Raw genomic sequence first — 16,841 nt, forward strand, 5'->3', positions numbered from 1 at the left:
TTCAGAAAGGTAACTGCTTGCAGTAAGGACTTTTGGATTGGCCTTAATTCAACATGCATTGTGTCACTGTTAGAAGAGAAGAGTAGAGGGATCCATGGGGATCTATGAATTATGGAGGAATCTATGAACTATGGGAGAATTCAAATCAGCTACGTTTTTATTGTGGACAACTAGCCTCCAGAAACTAGGAGAAAATGAGTTTTTGGTGGCTAAGACATAAAGTGTGTTATTTTTTAATGGCCACACTATCAAAGTAATACAATGAATAATGGCGTATTTGTATACAAGTATGTGCATGTCGTTTAAATCTATTTGATTTATATAATCTATTTGAAAGGCAGAGAGCTTGTTGCGATGTAGGGAGATATGTTCCATATTCTGGTTTACTCCTAAATGGCTACAATAGCTTAAGCTGGGCTAAGCTATAGGCAAGACTTAGCCTGTTTGAAGACAACAGCAAGGAACTTCATCTTGGTCTCCCACGTGAGTGTCAGTGGTCTTAGTACTTGGACCTTCTACTGCTGCCTTCCTAGGCACATTCGAAGGAATACTGACTGTAAGCAGAGGAACTGAGATTCAGAAAAAGGACTCTGCTATGAGATACTGGTATTACAAGTGGAAGCTTAATCTTCAGTGCTACAATGTCAGTCCTGTATATACACACCTTGTGTGTGTGTATGTGTGTGTGTGAATGTGTGCTTGTGTGTGTGTGTGTGTGTGTGTGAAAATACAGTAGGGAGCAAAAGAAAGATACAGTTTTCTTACACATTTTAAAACTGTATAGGTAGAATATTAACTATGATCTTTATTTTAAATTTTCTATTAAGAAGAGAGAAACAACAACTGACAAAAGGAAAACATTTTCATCATAGCTATAGATACTGAAAAACTAAATAACAGGCTTATCTTTTTTCAATTTAATGTTTAATGTTAAAAATGCACTTTATAATATTCTGATTTTTCCCAAATACTCTTCTTAATGCCTGTTTCACATCTTTATTTCTCAAACTGTAGATAATGGGATTCAACATTGGAATTATAATGGTGTAAAATATTGACACTATCATGTCATGTTCCAGAACATAGTTTGAACTTGGTCTCACATACATGAATAGGAGTGTCCCATGAAAAACAGACACTCCAGTGAGGTGAGACCCACATGTAGAAAAGACTTTTTTCCTGCCTTCAACAGAATGCATCCTCAGAATAGCCAACAGAATGAAACCATAGGAGATCAGGACAATCAAGATAGTAGCTATTTCAACAGAGCCCACAAAATAGAAGAGTAGTAACTGGTTTGTGTGGGTGTCAGAACAGGAAATAGCAAGGAGGGGTGGGATATCACAAAAGAAATGGCTAATTTCATTGGATGAACAGAAGGTCAGGGTAAATGTGGACCCTGTGTGTACAACAGCATGTAAAATGCCTCCAATGTACGAGGCAATGATGAGAGGCACATAGACACTGGGTGACATCCTCACTGAGTACAGAAGTGGATTGTAGATGGCTGCATAGCGATCATAAGCCATGACAGCCAAGAGAAAGCATTCTGTGGTCCCAAAAGTAATACTAAAAAATGACTGCACTGCACATCCCAGAAATGAAATAGCTTTACTTTTTGACACAAAATCTATTAACATGTTTGGTGTGATAACTGAGGAAAAGCAGGCATCCACAGATGACAACACACTCAGGAAATAATACATGGGATTGTGGAGCCGAAAATCTCTAATGACCAATGCAATCAGTCCTAAATTTCCCATGAGAGTGAAAAGGTATATTGCTAGAAACAGGAAAAAGAAAATAATCTGCAGTTCCCAGTTGTCTGTGAAGCCTTTCAGTACAAACATGGTAACTTCCGTTCCATTATTCATGTTGATGTCTCATAAAGCAACTCTGATGACGCTCATATACAACAGTACACATTACCATGCAATGAAGACACAATAAACTGATTCAATGGAATTCAAGCTACGCCTTCATACATATTTCTTGGCAATGCATAATGTCCCAGCAGTAGAACAGTAGACAATGACAAGATGGCCCTTTAAGGGTTGATGCCACTTCCTGCAGGATCAAAAAGATGCAATGGATGTTCTCTCATTGTGAGCTCATGTCACTTCCCAAATCATCTTGTCAGATAATTCACCAATGTATTCTATTTAGCTTCCTTTATATTAAATCATATTAAGAAACCAAGTTATGTGCTAAACATTTGTTTCTGTCCTCTTACCACATGTGATATTGTATCAATGAACAAAACAGAGTAATATAAATTCATAATTGTTATTTCAGCAAGTGCAAGAAATCATTTTCTGTAATCTAGTGTCCTAAAGAAAGAGGGCATTATTGGGTGCCAGCACTGTGGTGTAGTGGGTAAAGCCGCCACCTGCAGTGCCGGCATCCCATTTGGCAGCAGTTAGAGTCCCAACTTCTCCGATTCCCATACAGCTCTCTGCTATGGCCTGACAAAGCAGTAGTAGACCGCCCAAGTGCTTCGGCCCTGCACTCATGTGGGAGACCCAGAAGAAACTCCTGGTTCCTGGCTTCAGATGGGTCCAGCTCCAACTGTTGCAGCCAATTGGGAAGTGAACCAGTAGATGGAAGACCTCTCTCTCTTTCTGCCTCTCCTTCTCTCTCTGTGTAACTCTGACTTTCAAATAAATAAATAAATCTTCTTTAAAAAAAAAAATGAAAGAGGGCATTTTTTTTTTTTACAGCTCAGCAGGGAATAGTGAAGGTATAAATGTAAGCTATGCTGAGTTCACTTGTTTCTATAGAGTATCGACTTTCTATATTGTAAGAGTAAATGAAATAATTTCTAATATTTTCTAGTTGCATTAGGTTTTATGGAAGATTTGAGGGGAGTATTGGCTATGATTTTTTTGACAATATTATTTAAAGATTACAGAAATTGTATAATTGTATAGTAACTGACAGCAAAATACACACACATATTTCCACAATTTCATTCGCTTAAGTGCAGTATATTTAATTTTCTTTGAACAACTGAAGTAGTGAAAAACCACAGTGTTAAGCACTTCCACTAAATATCTATAGAAATAGCATTTCTCCTGGATGGTAAAATAAAACTTACTGGATTTGTATCTGTCAAGATCAGGATTCAAACTTATCAAGAGAAAATTACTATGATACATAAAAATTTTAGAATATAAAATCAACATTTAAAAGTTTTATAAAGCCACATATAGATATTAAATTATAATAGATGGCAGAAAACCCTAAATACCTTGGGTGTGTTGTTACAACACTAAATTCACAAAGGTGGAAATTAAGAATAATAGCCATTTATTGAACATTTGCAATGGGAATAGAATTCTGAAGACATGGCTATTTTTCACCTTTGTAGAAGCTCTTACAGTTAATAAGTGCAATAGGCAAGATTCAATACTGTTTCCTTCCTACCTCATGAACTCATCAAGCTTTTACTCTGCACCCTATCAGATACACCTTCACAGTATTTTGTAACATCGTCACACCCCACAATCTCCTGTGAAGTGCAAAAAAAAAAAAAATACTTCTTGATCTAGTTGGATGACTTTAAACTACTGAGATTGCAGATGCAGAAGTAATAATATCTGGAGTGATTTGTAGATTACATAGTTAGCAAATAAACTTTAAAATTTTTGAGATTCTTTTCTCATGGTTAAAAAAAAAACAGATGAACTATGTATATTTTCATAAGCTGAATGTGTTCTGGGCCTCTGTTTGGAAGTTCTTGATTCCTCACAATTCCAGTGCTTTTAGCTTCTTCCATTGGGAAACACAAGCATAATCTACACTGTATGGTTGGGATTCTTCTTGGTCTATGTAAACCTACAAAGTGTTTTCTACTTTCTTTTCTAGGAAGTGTTGGTTTTGAATTCCTAGGAGAGATTTGTTTGAATGACATGCATGCATCCTATTCACACATGACTCCATATTTTGTGTTTTATAGCTAACATATTTAACCTTGAGTTTAAGTCTTCCAAAATATTTTCTAGTGATCTTAAAATTTATCTTACCTGTAGAACAGCAAGTGCAGGTTTAATTTCATAATGAATATGCTTCATTTAAATTGTTTATATGCACTTACTGAACTGCTGAGGAAACCCACAGGAGATTGCCCAAGGGGAACATTATCCAATTATTTTATATTTAAATTAACAAGGTGATGATTTGTTCAACCATCTAGTAAATGGCTCAGGAAAAGTTACAGGCTGACATTTATAAAGTGAATAGAATTATTTTGCCTCTATTTGCAACTATTAATTTTAAATACTTTTAACATTTTGATACCATGTACAGTATCTTAAAATGTGAGATATAATCTTAGAGTTGGACCTTTCTTCAGTTACACTTTAACCTGAGGTTGAATTTCCTCATGTTGTCAATATAAGCCATTCAATGTTGCAATATGTTGGTAAACATGGTAAAATGTAGTAAGGCAAAATCATCATGATTCTAGTGGAATCTAGCAAAAGAATTTACAATCATCTATGTACATGGCACATTTACTCTGTTCAGATGGTAAACAGTTGATTCAAAGTGATTTTCCAGTGAAAATAATAAATGTTTGTGTTTTTTTTCAGTTGTAGGTCATGATTTTAATATTTTGAAAATTATTCTTCTGTGCTTTTAATTCTGTTTCAATTCTTAATTCTCTATGCATCTATTTTCTTCTTTGTGTTTTTAAACTATGTGTTTATTACTTAGTCATGTATTTTACAATTACATTTTAAAATTATAGTTTTTCAAAATTTCTCAATTTATGATTTCTAGTTTATTTCCAGTTCTTGGTTTATTATTCTGACTTCTCATCTTAACAAGCTTTTCACACCCTGTTTATACCTAATCCTGTAATTTAGAAGATATATATATTTTTATATACAAAATATAAATACTCAGGTTATTGGAAGATATTAACTAAGGTAGTATGAAAATACAATAAGGCCTGGCGTTGTGTCTTAGTGGGTAAAGCCTCGGCCTGCAGTGCCAGCATTCCATGTGGGCGCCGTTTCAAGTTCCTGTTGCTCCACTTCTGATCCAGCTCTCTGCTATGGCCTGGGAAAGCAGTGGAAGATGGCCCAAGTCCTTAGGCCCCTGCACCCACATGGGAAGTCCCAGAGGAAGCTCCTGGCTCCTGGTTTCAAGTCAGCACAACTCTGGCCATTGCGGCCAATTAGAGAGTGAACCAGCGGATGGAAGGCCTCTCTCTGCCTCTCCTTTCTGTATGTAACTCTTTCAAATAAATAAATAAATAGATCTTTTTAAAAAGGAGAATACAATAAAAATACTATAATCACAGAGAAAAGAAAATAATAAAATAGCTATGTAAGATTTTTTTTAAATTAGATAATCTTACTCAGAAAAAATTGAAAATGTAGCTCTCATACATAAGGGAGACATGTAGCATTTATCTTTCTGTGTCTGGCTTATTTCTCTTACTATGATCACCTTCAGTTCTATCCCTGTTGTTGCAAATAACAAAAATTCATTCTTTCTATGGCTGAATAGTATTCCATTGAATGTGTATGCATCTGTTTCTGTGGGGGGGGGGAAAGAGAGAGAGAGTGTCATATTAATTAATTTTTTTTGGATAGGCAGAGAGGACAGTGAGAGAGAGAGAGAGACACAGAGAGAAAGGTCTTCCTTTTCTGTTGGTTCACCCCACAATGGCCGCTGTGGCTGGCGTGCTGCAGCCGGCGCACCGCGCTGATCTGAAGCCAGGAGCCAGGTGCTTTTCGTGGTCTCCCATGCGGGTGCAGGGCCCAAGCACTTGGGCCATCTTCCACTGCCTTCCCGGGCCACAGCAAAGAGATGGACTGGAAGAAGAGCAACTGGGACAGAATCTGGCACCTCGACCAGGACTAGAACGGGAGTGCTGGTGCTGCAGGCAGAGGGTTGGCCTATTGAGCCACTGTGCCGGCCAATATTAATTAATTTTGTTTATTCATCTGTTGATGGACATTTTCGTTGATTCTATATCTTGTATATTGAGAAGAGGGCTGTAATAAACACAGTAGAGCAGTGCACTTGGGATACAATTCTTTCATGTCTTTTGGACATATATAGTCTAGTGGGATTGAGGATATACTTTAGTGGGATTGTATGGAAGTTCTAGTTCTAGTTTTTAAAGAAAACCTCTTATTGTTTTCATTGTAGCTGTGCCAATTTACATTCTCACCAAAAGCATATTAGAGTTCCTCTTTCTCCACATCCTCACCAGCCATGCTGTTTTTTGTATTTTGATAATATTCATTCTAACACGCATAAGTTGATATCTCATTGTGGTTTTGATTTGCATTTTCCTGATCCCTAGCAATATTGAGCACTTTTTTATGTATTTGTCAATCTTTTGTATCTCTTCTTTTGAAAATTATCTATTCAGAAACTTCTCAATTTGATGTAATCTCAATTGTTAATTCTGGCTTTGACTGCCAGACTGACTGGGGTCTTTTCCAAGAAGTCCTTGTCTGTGCCTATATCTTGCAGGGTTTCTCTGATGTTCTCTAATGATTTGATTGTGCTAGTTCATAAGTTTAGATCTTTAATCCATGTTGAGTGGATTTTTGTGTAAGGTGTAATGTAGGGGTGTTGCTTCATGCTTCTACATGTGGAAATCCAGTTTTCCCAGCACCATTTGTGGAATAGGTTGTCCTTGCTCCAGGAATTGGTTTTAGATCCTTGATCAAGTATAAGTTGGCTGTAGATGTTTAGATTGACTTTGTGTTTCTATTCCGTTCCATTGGTCTATCCATCTATTTCTGAACCAATACCATGCTTACCATACTGGGTTTTTTTTTTTTTTTTTTGACAGGTAGAGTGGATAGTGAGAGAGAGAGAGAGAGAGAGAGACAGAAAGAAAGGTCTTCCTTTTTGCCGTTGGTTCATCCTCCAATGGCTGCAGCGGCCAGCATATTGCGCTGATCCGAAGCCAGGAGCCAGGTGCTTTTCCTGGTCTCCCATGCAGGTGCAGGGCCCTAAGACTTGGGCCATCCTCCACTGCCTTCCCGGGCCATAGCAGAGAGCTGGCCTGGAAGAGGGGCAACTGGGATAGAATCCGGCGCCTCAACTGGAACTAGAACCCGGTGTGCCGGCGCCGCAAGGCGGAGGATTAGCCTGTTGAGCCACGGCGCCGGCCATGCTGTTTTGATTATAACTGCACTATAGTAGGTCTTGAAATCTGGTATTCAGGTCCTTTAGCTTTTTCCTAACTAGATTGATTACTTCTTGTTGTCAATATTTTTAAATGCTGATGCATTCTGTATATTAATCCTTTGTCATATAAGTAGGTTGCAAATATTTTCTCCCATTCTGTCTGATGGCTCTTCACTTTGATTGTTTCCTTTGTACTATGGAAGATTCTGGGTTTGATATAATTCCATCTGTGGAGCTTCATGAAGGTCTTCATCAGGGGTAGCTGGGGCCCAGGTACTTTGGGCCATCTTCTGTTGCTTTCCCAGGCACATTTTTAATTATCTGTATCAGAAGTGGAGCAGCTGGGACATGAACTGGCATCCATAAGTGATTACCAGCATTGCAGGTGGCTGCTTAAACTGCTTCACCACAATGCTAGCTCCTGTTTTGTGGATCTTTTGAACTGCCTTTTTAAAAATTTATTTAAGGTATACACACTTCATGTGTTTCCTATATGCATCTTCAGGAACATAGTGATGCTTTCCACCCCAACTTCCCTCTCATCAAGGCTCCCACCCTTCCTCCTCTCTTTCCTGTTCCCATTCTTATTTTTTACAAAGATGTATTTTCAGTTAACTTTGTACTCAGTAGATTAACCCTACACTAAAGTGTCCAACAAATACTATGAAGAAAAAAAAAAATTCCTCAATAGTCCAGACAAATTCTGCTAAAATTCATTGTATCTCAAAGCATCAATTTCACTCCCATAGATTCCTTTTTAGGTACTCTATCAGTTCCTTTTGTTTTTTAATTTCAATTTCTTTTGTTTCTGCTCATTGTTTTGATTCTAATTTTTCTGAAGGCTTGGGATGTGGAGATCATTTCATATGCTTATTTGCTATCTGTATTTATTCTTTTTTAAAAGATTGATTTATTTATTTGAAAGTCACAGTTACACAGGGGTGGGGGGAGACAGAGGGAGAGAGGTCTTCCATCTACTGGTTCACTCCCCCAATTGGCTGCAAAGGCTGGAGCTGCGCAGATCTGAAGCCAGGAGCCAGGAGCTTCCTGCAGGTCTCCCGCACAGGTGCAGGGAACCAAGCACTTGGGCTATCTTCTATTGCTTTCCCATGCCACAGCAGAGAGCTAGATCAGAAGTGGAGCAGCCGGGACTCGAACCGGTGTCCACATGGGATGCCAGCACTGCTGGAGGCGCCTTTACCTGCTATGCCACAGCACTGGCCTCTGTGTTTATTCTTTAGTGAGTTATCTGATAAGGTCTCTGACATATCTTTTAATTGGGTGGTTTGTTTCCTTATTATTGAAATTTAATGTTTCTGGGTACATATGGAATAACAATCTTCTATTATAAGAGTCATTTGCAAAATTTTTCTTTCAGTTGTGATTTGCTACATTCTTTTGGCTAGCTATGTGTTTTTCATAATGCTTTGTAGATTTTATTATGTACATAGCAAAAACACACCTAAAGATTAGCATATGGGATCCTGAAAAAAAAAAAAACAGAAAACATCATACAACTACAAAGGTTGACTTTTTATTATTATTATTATTATTATTATTATTTGACAGGTAGAGTTATAGACAGTGACAGAGAGAGAGAGACAGAGACAAAGGTCTTCCTTCCGTTGGTTCACTCCCCAAATGGCCACTATGGCTGGTGCTGCGCTGATCTGAAACCAGGAGCCAGGTGCTTCTTCCTGGTCTCCCATGCGATGCACACGCACAAGCACCTGGGCCACCCTCCACTGCCCTCCTGGGCCACAGCAGAGAGCTGGACTGGAAGAGAAGCAACCGGCACTAGAACCCACCGCCCATATGGGATGCAGGTGCCACAGGTGGAGGATTAAACCAAGTGAGCCACGGTGCCGGCCCCCAAAGGTTGACTTTTAAAACTCAGATTTCTGATTTTAGACTTTCTTGTATGCAATATTATTATGTATGCTGTCATATTTAATGGTTTCATATTTTCTCATTATGTACATATTTCCATGATTTTGAGAGAATTATACAACATCTATTTTGAATAGGAAACTGGAGTTCATAACACTGAAGATATCTGTCCCCTGGCACATAAATAATTAGCTTTCAAGCTTAAATTATATTCTGTATCATTAGATTTATTTTCCAGATCAATGCCTTCTTTTGGCACTGAAGGATCATTTTATGCCAGAGTCCAATATGTATTTAGCCAATAATTTTTATTGTGTGATTCATTTCTCTAAATCATTCACTTGTTTGCCATGGGAATAAAGCAAAATTATCTTCATGTCTTTCTGTCTCAGAGGATAGTATGCTATCCCTTAGGGCTTCCATCTTGTCTTCATCATGAGCTTAAGATCATGATGTAACAATTAAAATGCATGATATTCAGAGTGCTGAATTGAATGAGCAGTTTAAGAGTACTGAATTGAATAAACAGTTTATTTCCAAAAGTAAGTCAAAGAGTTTTTATCACTTACAAAATATTTAGAAGCTATAGCACTGATTGTGAAAGGATTATATATGACTGTATATTTATATTCAAGAAGAGGAAGTCATGTAACTGAACCTGTATTACAAACGGGATCACGTGCTGGCACCATGGCTCACTTGGTTAATCCTCCACCTGCAGTTCTAGCATCCCATATGGGTGCCGTGTTCTAGTCCCGGTTGCTCCTCTTCCAGTCCAGCTCTCTGCTGTGTCCTGGTAGGGCAGTGGAGGATGGCCTAAGTGCTTGGGCCCCTGCACCTGCATGGGAGACCAATAGGAAGCACCTGGCTCCTGGCTTCAGATTGGCATATCTCTGGCTGTAGCGGCCATTTGGGGAGTGAACCAATGGTAGGACCTTTCTGTCTCTCTCTCTCTCACTGTCTAACACTATCTGTCAAAAAAAAAAAAAAATGGAATCATACGTGCCTTCCATGGTATGTAGCATTGAAAATTATGAGAATTCCTCACATATTTCTGGGTACATTGATAATTTAGAAAAACTTCTCTATTGAGAAAAATTAACTTCCAGTCAAATATTGGTTAGATTCAATTTGGGGATTTATCAATTTCATGGTCTACTTAGGCTTGATGGTCTCCTGAAAGAACTCATATATATGAGGATGTGATTTTGTATTGTTTCAGAGGAAATGAATTCAGAATTATGGCACATCACAATGATCAACATATGCAAAAATAGATATATTTTAGTGTGTGAGGTCAGAGAAATCTGGGCTCCAATCCCGATTCTGCTACCAGCTGTGCTGAATTTTTTCCAACAGTGTGTCTAGCTGGCCTCAGCTTTCTCATCTATAACATGATGCATTCATTTGCAGAGTTTTGTGTGGAAAATGTAATGTGATTTGTGCAGAACTTCTTATCCTCTGTAGCAACTTAATGGTGTCGTGGCTTCCCTTCTAAGCCCACTGTTGAGGAAGCTGCTTCTGTGTGTGTTTGGTAATTTAGGTTCTCTCACTGTAAGAAGCCTGAGGAACTCAGATTTATTTTGATGTTTAAGATTGATTATGATTTGTTAAAAACCCTTTTTCTATGTTTTGTCTTTCCAGTCTCTATCAAAATGAAGTCAGACACATGTTAATGCAACCAATTCTAATATTCATAAGTATTAGTTGATAGAAATGCCTGTTTCAAAAGCAGGGTCATTAAAGATCCTAAACCCACACAAGTTATCTCGAATGCCTCCATGTCTCCAATTCTCTAATGTGAATTAGAAAATTGCTCTTATGAGACAGGAATACAATACACACACTCTACATTAAGATCAGAGGCATCGCAGGTTATTAGAAAATTCTCATCAATAAATGTGTTCTTTAGTTTAATGAAACATACTAGTTATTTAACTGACTGGCTCATGGGAAGAATGTAATATCACATTATATCCTATGCTATTGAGATGAACTAGGTATAATTTCCATAGAATATCATTTTATCATATATTAAATATAATATAACAAACATATTTATACCTAAAAGAAATATTTAGATCCTACGTTGGAACCTAGTAATTGCTCAATGTTATGATGAAAAATGGTTTTGTTATTCTTTATTTTATTAGAGTTTAGTTATATATGGAAGTCATGTTTCATGCATGTGCCTTTCATCTTTATTTAATACAAGGTTAATAAGGCATATTTTAGTGTCTCTCATCACTAAGCTGTCTGCAGTGATATTTTGTTTGCAAACTGAACAAAACAATAGATATTCTGGTCAATCTTAGATTTCATTGGTAAAGAGAAATAACAGTCCCTAGGTGATAAATCTGAAATTTTAATACAGGGTTGAGTGTGTAAATATAATTTTATTTTTTGTACAGTGTTATATTATCAGGCTCCTTGAGTAAGAATATATTAGAACTCTGGCCGGTGCTGCAGCTCAATAGGCTAATCCTCCACCTGCGGTGCCGGCACACCAGGTTCTAGTCCGGGTCGGGGCACCAGATTCTATCCCGGTTGCCCCTCTTCCAGTCCAGCTCTCTGCTATGGCCCGGGAAGGCACTGGAGGATGGCCCAAGTGCTTGGGCTCTGCACCCACATGGGAGACCAGGAGAAGCACCTGGCTTGATCGGATCAGCGCGATGCGCTGGCTGCAGAGGCCATTGGAGGGTGAACCAATGGCAAAGGCAGACCTCTCTCTCTCTCTCTCTCTCTCTCTCTCTCTCACTGTCCGCTCTGCCTGTCAAAAAAAAAAAAATAAGAAGAAGAAGAAGAAGAACTATAAGGTAGCTGGAATTTCTCCTGTGCATGTTAGTGTATAAATGCACATTTTTTTTTTAACAAACCCATTAGTGTGCCACATATTGGTAACTTTAAAAAGTGGTTACATATTTTCATTTTCACTGTGTTTACTTGATAAACATTTGTGTATGAATTTATGAATTTTTAAAAGGGGGCAGGGAGGAGAATGGAAAACTTTTTAAGTAAAAAAATATTTTAGGTGCAGGCATTGTGGTATACTGGGTAAAACCCCAATCTACTACATTGGCATCCCATATGGGTGCCCGTCTCTGTCTCAGATGCTCCATTTCTAATACAGCTCCCTGCTAATGTGCCTGGGAAATCAGTGAAAGAGGACCCAAGCCCTTGGGCCCCTGCCACCTACAATGGAGACTTGGAAGAAACTCCTGGCTCCCGGCTTAGAACTGTCCCAACTGTGGCTGTTTTTGCCATCTGAGCAGTGAACAAGCAGATAGAACATCTTTCTCTCTCTCTCGCACCCAACACTCAATCTCTCTCTCCTTTCTCTCTCTCTATGTAAACTCCGCCTTTCAAATAAATACATACTAAAATATTTTTGTGATACACATATATGGAAGAACTTTAAAAGTCTGTGGAAAATATTATTTTTAATTCATTTATTTCCTCTATAAAAAGCATTGCGAGAGAGAGAGAGAGAGAGAGAGAAACAGAGAGAGAGAGACAGAGAGAGAGATGCCCATTCCCCAAATGGTTGTAGACCCAGTCTACGCCAGACCAAAGCCAACAGCCAGGAACTACATCTTGATCTCCCACTGTGTGCAGGGGCCAAGGAGGTGTGCCATCATCCACTGCCTTTCCAGGAACATTGCCAGGAAGATGATTTGGAAGAGGAGTAGCCAGAACTGAACCTGGCACTCAAATGCCATGGCACACTGTAAGTGGTGGCTTCACTTACTTACCACAACGTCAGTCCTGGGAAATAAAATTTTAAATATGAGTTTATTTAGATTCATAAAAAATTTGATATCCATTCAAAGCTTCTGCACAATACACATTTTTATGTATTATTAAAAATGTCCACCATTTTCACATCAAAATAAATCAACATGTGGTGTAATAATCTACAAACTTTGTGAAGCACTATTAATTGAAAGATTTAAAATTTAATACTATAAAAACGGACACTAAACTAGATATTATTAGAAGTCATTTGTGTGTGTTCATGAGTGATGCAACGTTGTCTGTTTAAACAGAAATGGAAGTTTAGCTTAGTTATTATTTACTTCATACTTCCCTAAGAATAGAGAAGCATTTTGTCTGTTTTAACCCCACATGTAGGCAGCTCTGTAGCCAGTGTATTAGATCTAAAACCTATCTATCCACACAGATCCAGAACCTTGCTTGGAAAATGGAATAGTGTGTTTTTCTTCTAAGCGGAGTTTTAAGATGCCTTTTACCTTATATTCTTGATGGATGGAAGCTTCAATATGACAAAAATAAATTGTGTTTTATGTAAAATTATCAGTGTTTCACATCCCTAAAAGCAACTCAACCCTATGCACAACAGTTACTTGACTCCCTTACATATGTTTTAGTAAATGACTCCTTGAAGGAAAAATAGAATTGACCATGATCAAGTCTTGCCCCCTATCTGTCTTTCAATAACAGTGACATTCTGTCCAAATGCAAGTGACTTTTGAACTTTTTTCTATTTTTGCACATTGTGGAAATTATCTGGTGGTTTTCTTATTTTAGCAACATCTCCTCTGAAGAACCTTATTAGTTACTAAGGACAATATTTATTTAATCCTAGTTTTAGAAATCCATAACAACTATAAAAATTAAAAGAATGGTTATGATTTATTTTATATAAATAGATCTCAAAAGTACACTCAACAGCTTTGCATGCATAATGAAAACTTAAAACAAGACATCTGACTCTTGTATAAGTCAAAATTGGAAAAACTGATAAGAAAGTGGAGGCTAAAAATGGATCTTCATTTATTTCACAAAAGAAGTTGAGAAATACATACAAACAAAGGTAGACAAGACTGAGCTTATTTGGTTTGCAACAAAATATATCTCCTTCCACAATAACATGTGTTATTCTGTTCTCCATTCATTGACATGTGCTGATGGAATTTGATAATTACCATTGAAATGGTTTGGTCTTAAATGTTGCCCCAACCAAAAATTTGAAATTTAAGTGTAAGTTACTTCATTTCTAGTTAGTTATCTGATAATATTTAAATGTTAAATAAATTTCAATTTGTTTTTCTCATTTGAAGTTGACCCAAACTTATGATGCAAGTGTGTTTCCTCCCATGGTAACTTGGGACAATAAGGAAAGTCATCCATTCGGCTTTATAGAAATCTAGGATGATTATACAGTCTTTGTGAATTTTAAGAACATGCAGTGTGAAAGGGAAGAAATTTCAAAAGAATGCAAAATGGAAATTAAACTCATTAAGTTGGCAGAGTTTTTATAGCATGGTCAGTCTGGCCTACAAATGAAAAAAATAATTTTTCAATTTATTACAGTGAAATAATGCATCCACTTGGATCCAACTAATTCATTTCCAATCCCTTCACTGGCACGGACATCATGCTTTTCGGATACACAAACATGAGTATATAATACGATGGACTCTTGTCACTGGAAATTGCCTTCAGAATATCCAAATGGTGACTGAAATCTCAGAGATGGCATCAGACTTGCATTCCTTCAGGGTTCACTTGAAGAACACGACTGAAGTCACCATGTTTATATTAATGGGCTTCACAGATGATTTTGATTTACAAGTCCTCTTATTTTTGATATTTCTAGCAATCTATCTTTTTACTCTGATAGGAAATTTAGGACTGGTTGTGTTGGTCACAGGGGATTCTCGGCTTCACAATCCAATGTACTATTTTCTAAGTGTTTTATCATTCTTGGATGCCTGCTATTCTACTGTTGTCACTCCTAAAATGCTGGTCAATTTTCTAGCAGAAAATAAATCCATTTCTTTCACTGCATGTGTAACACAGATGCTTCTCTTTGTTACTTTTGGAACCACAGAATGCTTTCTCTTGGCTGCTATGGCTTATGATCGCTATGTAGCCATCTACAACCCACTTCTGTACTCAGTGAGCATGTCACCCAGGGTCTATGTGCCACTCATCATCACATCCTATTTTGGTGGTGTTTTACATGCTATTGTCCACACAGTGGCCACATTTAGTCTGTCCTTTTGTGGACCCAATGAAATTCATCATGTCTTCTGTGACATCCCTCCACTCCTTGCAATTTCCTGTTCCGACACCCACATAAACCAGCTTCTACTCTTTTATTTTGTGGGTTCTATTGAGGTAGTCACTATACTGATTGTCCTGATCTCCTATGGTTTAATTCTGTTGGCCATTCTGAGGATGCATTCTGCTGAAGGGAGACGAAAAATCTTCTCTACATGTGGCTCTCACCTAGCTGGAGTGTCCATTTATCACGGGACAATCCTTTTCATGTATGTGAGACCAAGTTCCAACTATGCCTTGGAGCATGACATGATAGTGTCAATATTCTACACCATTGTGATTCCCATGCTGAATCCCATTATCTATAGTTTGAGGAACAAAGATGTAAAGGAGGCAGTAAAAAGGGTGTTTGATAGAAATTGGTTCCTAAATAAATTCCATTTATAGAACTGAGTAAAACTGAAAACTGAATTGGTTATCAGTTCATACATGTATGGTCATAAAGTAGATAAAAAATATCTTGAACTTAATTAATGAATTAACAAATCTAAATATTTACATATGAAGAATGAATCAGTCCTCCACTTTAGCAGTTTAAGAATTTGAATATATTTTATGTTTAATATGGCTAGGATAAGCTGAAGCTGTCTGTAGTAAATATTCCCTGATATACATGTATTGCTGTTAGACTTATAATATTGCTATTGTTGAAAATGATGCTCTGGGGATTCTGTGGATTGATATGTACACATCATGTACACAATAACTGTGCACACATTATGAATCTGGTTACTCATTCTGTCATCTCTCCACAAGGCAAGAGTTACTTTAGTTACTTAAGATACTCACACACCCAGATCAAAGCAGACTTTTACTCTACTGGACTGCAAATTCCAGATGTTTGTTTCCATCATTAAGATGTTTTCTTGTGATTTTCTAAGCACCAACACTGATTGGATCCACTCTGGGTCTCCAAATATAAACAGATTTGATGTTGATATTTATTGGAATTGTACACACAAATCAACAATAACAAGTGAAATGCTGCTTAGACAAAATGTGGCTACTACAGAGTGGCAAAGACTCAAGTGCATGAGCCAGTACCTGCTGCCTGCAGTGTCTACATTAGCAGGAAGCTGGGATCAGGAGCTGCAGCCGGACTGTAACCCAGACACTCCAATAGGATGCAGGCATCCTAATAGACATCTTTATTTCCAGGTCAAATGTCCACCATTTTACCACTTCTATTGATGAAAATATCTAATGGAGTCATTTACCACAATTTATTAATCCATTCTTCTGTTGATGATATTCAAATTTATTCTGTCTTTTGGCTGTACATGTACTTGCTACAGTGCCTATTTTAATATCATTTAATTATAAGTATAGTAATGGAATTAAAAGAGTCATATACTAATCATATGTTAAAGTTTTTGAAGAATCAAATTGTTTCCATATTGACTAATCCATTTTATATTTTACAATCCCACCAGTAATGCAAAAGGATATAAAATTCTTCAGATTTTTGTCAGTGTATGCTCTTTCTGTGTCTATTTTTTTAAATGTTAGTAAATGTGAAGAGGTTTCTCCTCCACATGCGGTGCCAGCATCCAATATGAGCGCTGGTTCTCGCCCAGGCTGCTCTTCATCTGATCCAGCTCTCTGCTATGGCCTGTGAAAGCAGTAGAAGATGGCCCAAGTCCTTGGGCCACTGCACCCATGTGGGAGACCCAGAAGAAACTCCTGGCTCCTGGCTCCTGGCT

General features: G+C 37.6%; 2 protein-coding genes across 2 annotated transcripts; one reads left to right on the forward strand and one right to left on the reverse strand.

The window, feature by feature from the left end:
• Positions 1 to 917: 917 nt before the first annotated feature.
• On the reverse strand, positions 918 to 1,874 carry LOC133763642 (olfactory receptor 5T2-like). Its single transcript, XM_062197439.1, has one exon. The coding sequence runs from the start codon at positions 1,872 to 1,874 to the stop codon at positions 918 to 920; it is 957 nt and encodes a 318-aa protein (XP_062053423.1).
• Positions 1,875 to 12,763: 10,889 nt separating this feature from the next.
• On the forward strand, positions 12,764 to 15,525 carry LOC133763643 (olfactory receptor 5T9-like). Its single transcript, XM_062197440.1, has 2 exons — positions 12,764 to 12,778; positions 14,518 to 15,525. Exons 1-2 carry the CDS (start codon positions 12,764 to 12,766, stop codon positions 15,523 to 15,525), a joined length of 1,023 nt encoding a protein of 340 aa, XP_062053424.1.
• Positions 15,526 to 16,841: the final 1,316 nt, after the last annotated feature.

This window comes from Lepus europaeus, chromosome 7 (assembly GCF_033115175.1).
Source record: "Lepus europaeus isolate LE1 chromosome 7, mLepTim1.pri, whole genome shotgun sequence".
Classification (NCBI taxonomy): Eukaryota; Metazoa; Chordata; class Mammalia; order Lagomorpha; family Leporidae; genus Lepus; species Lepus europaeus.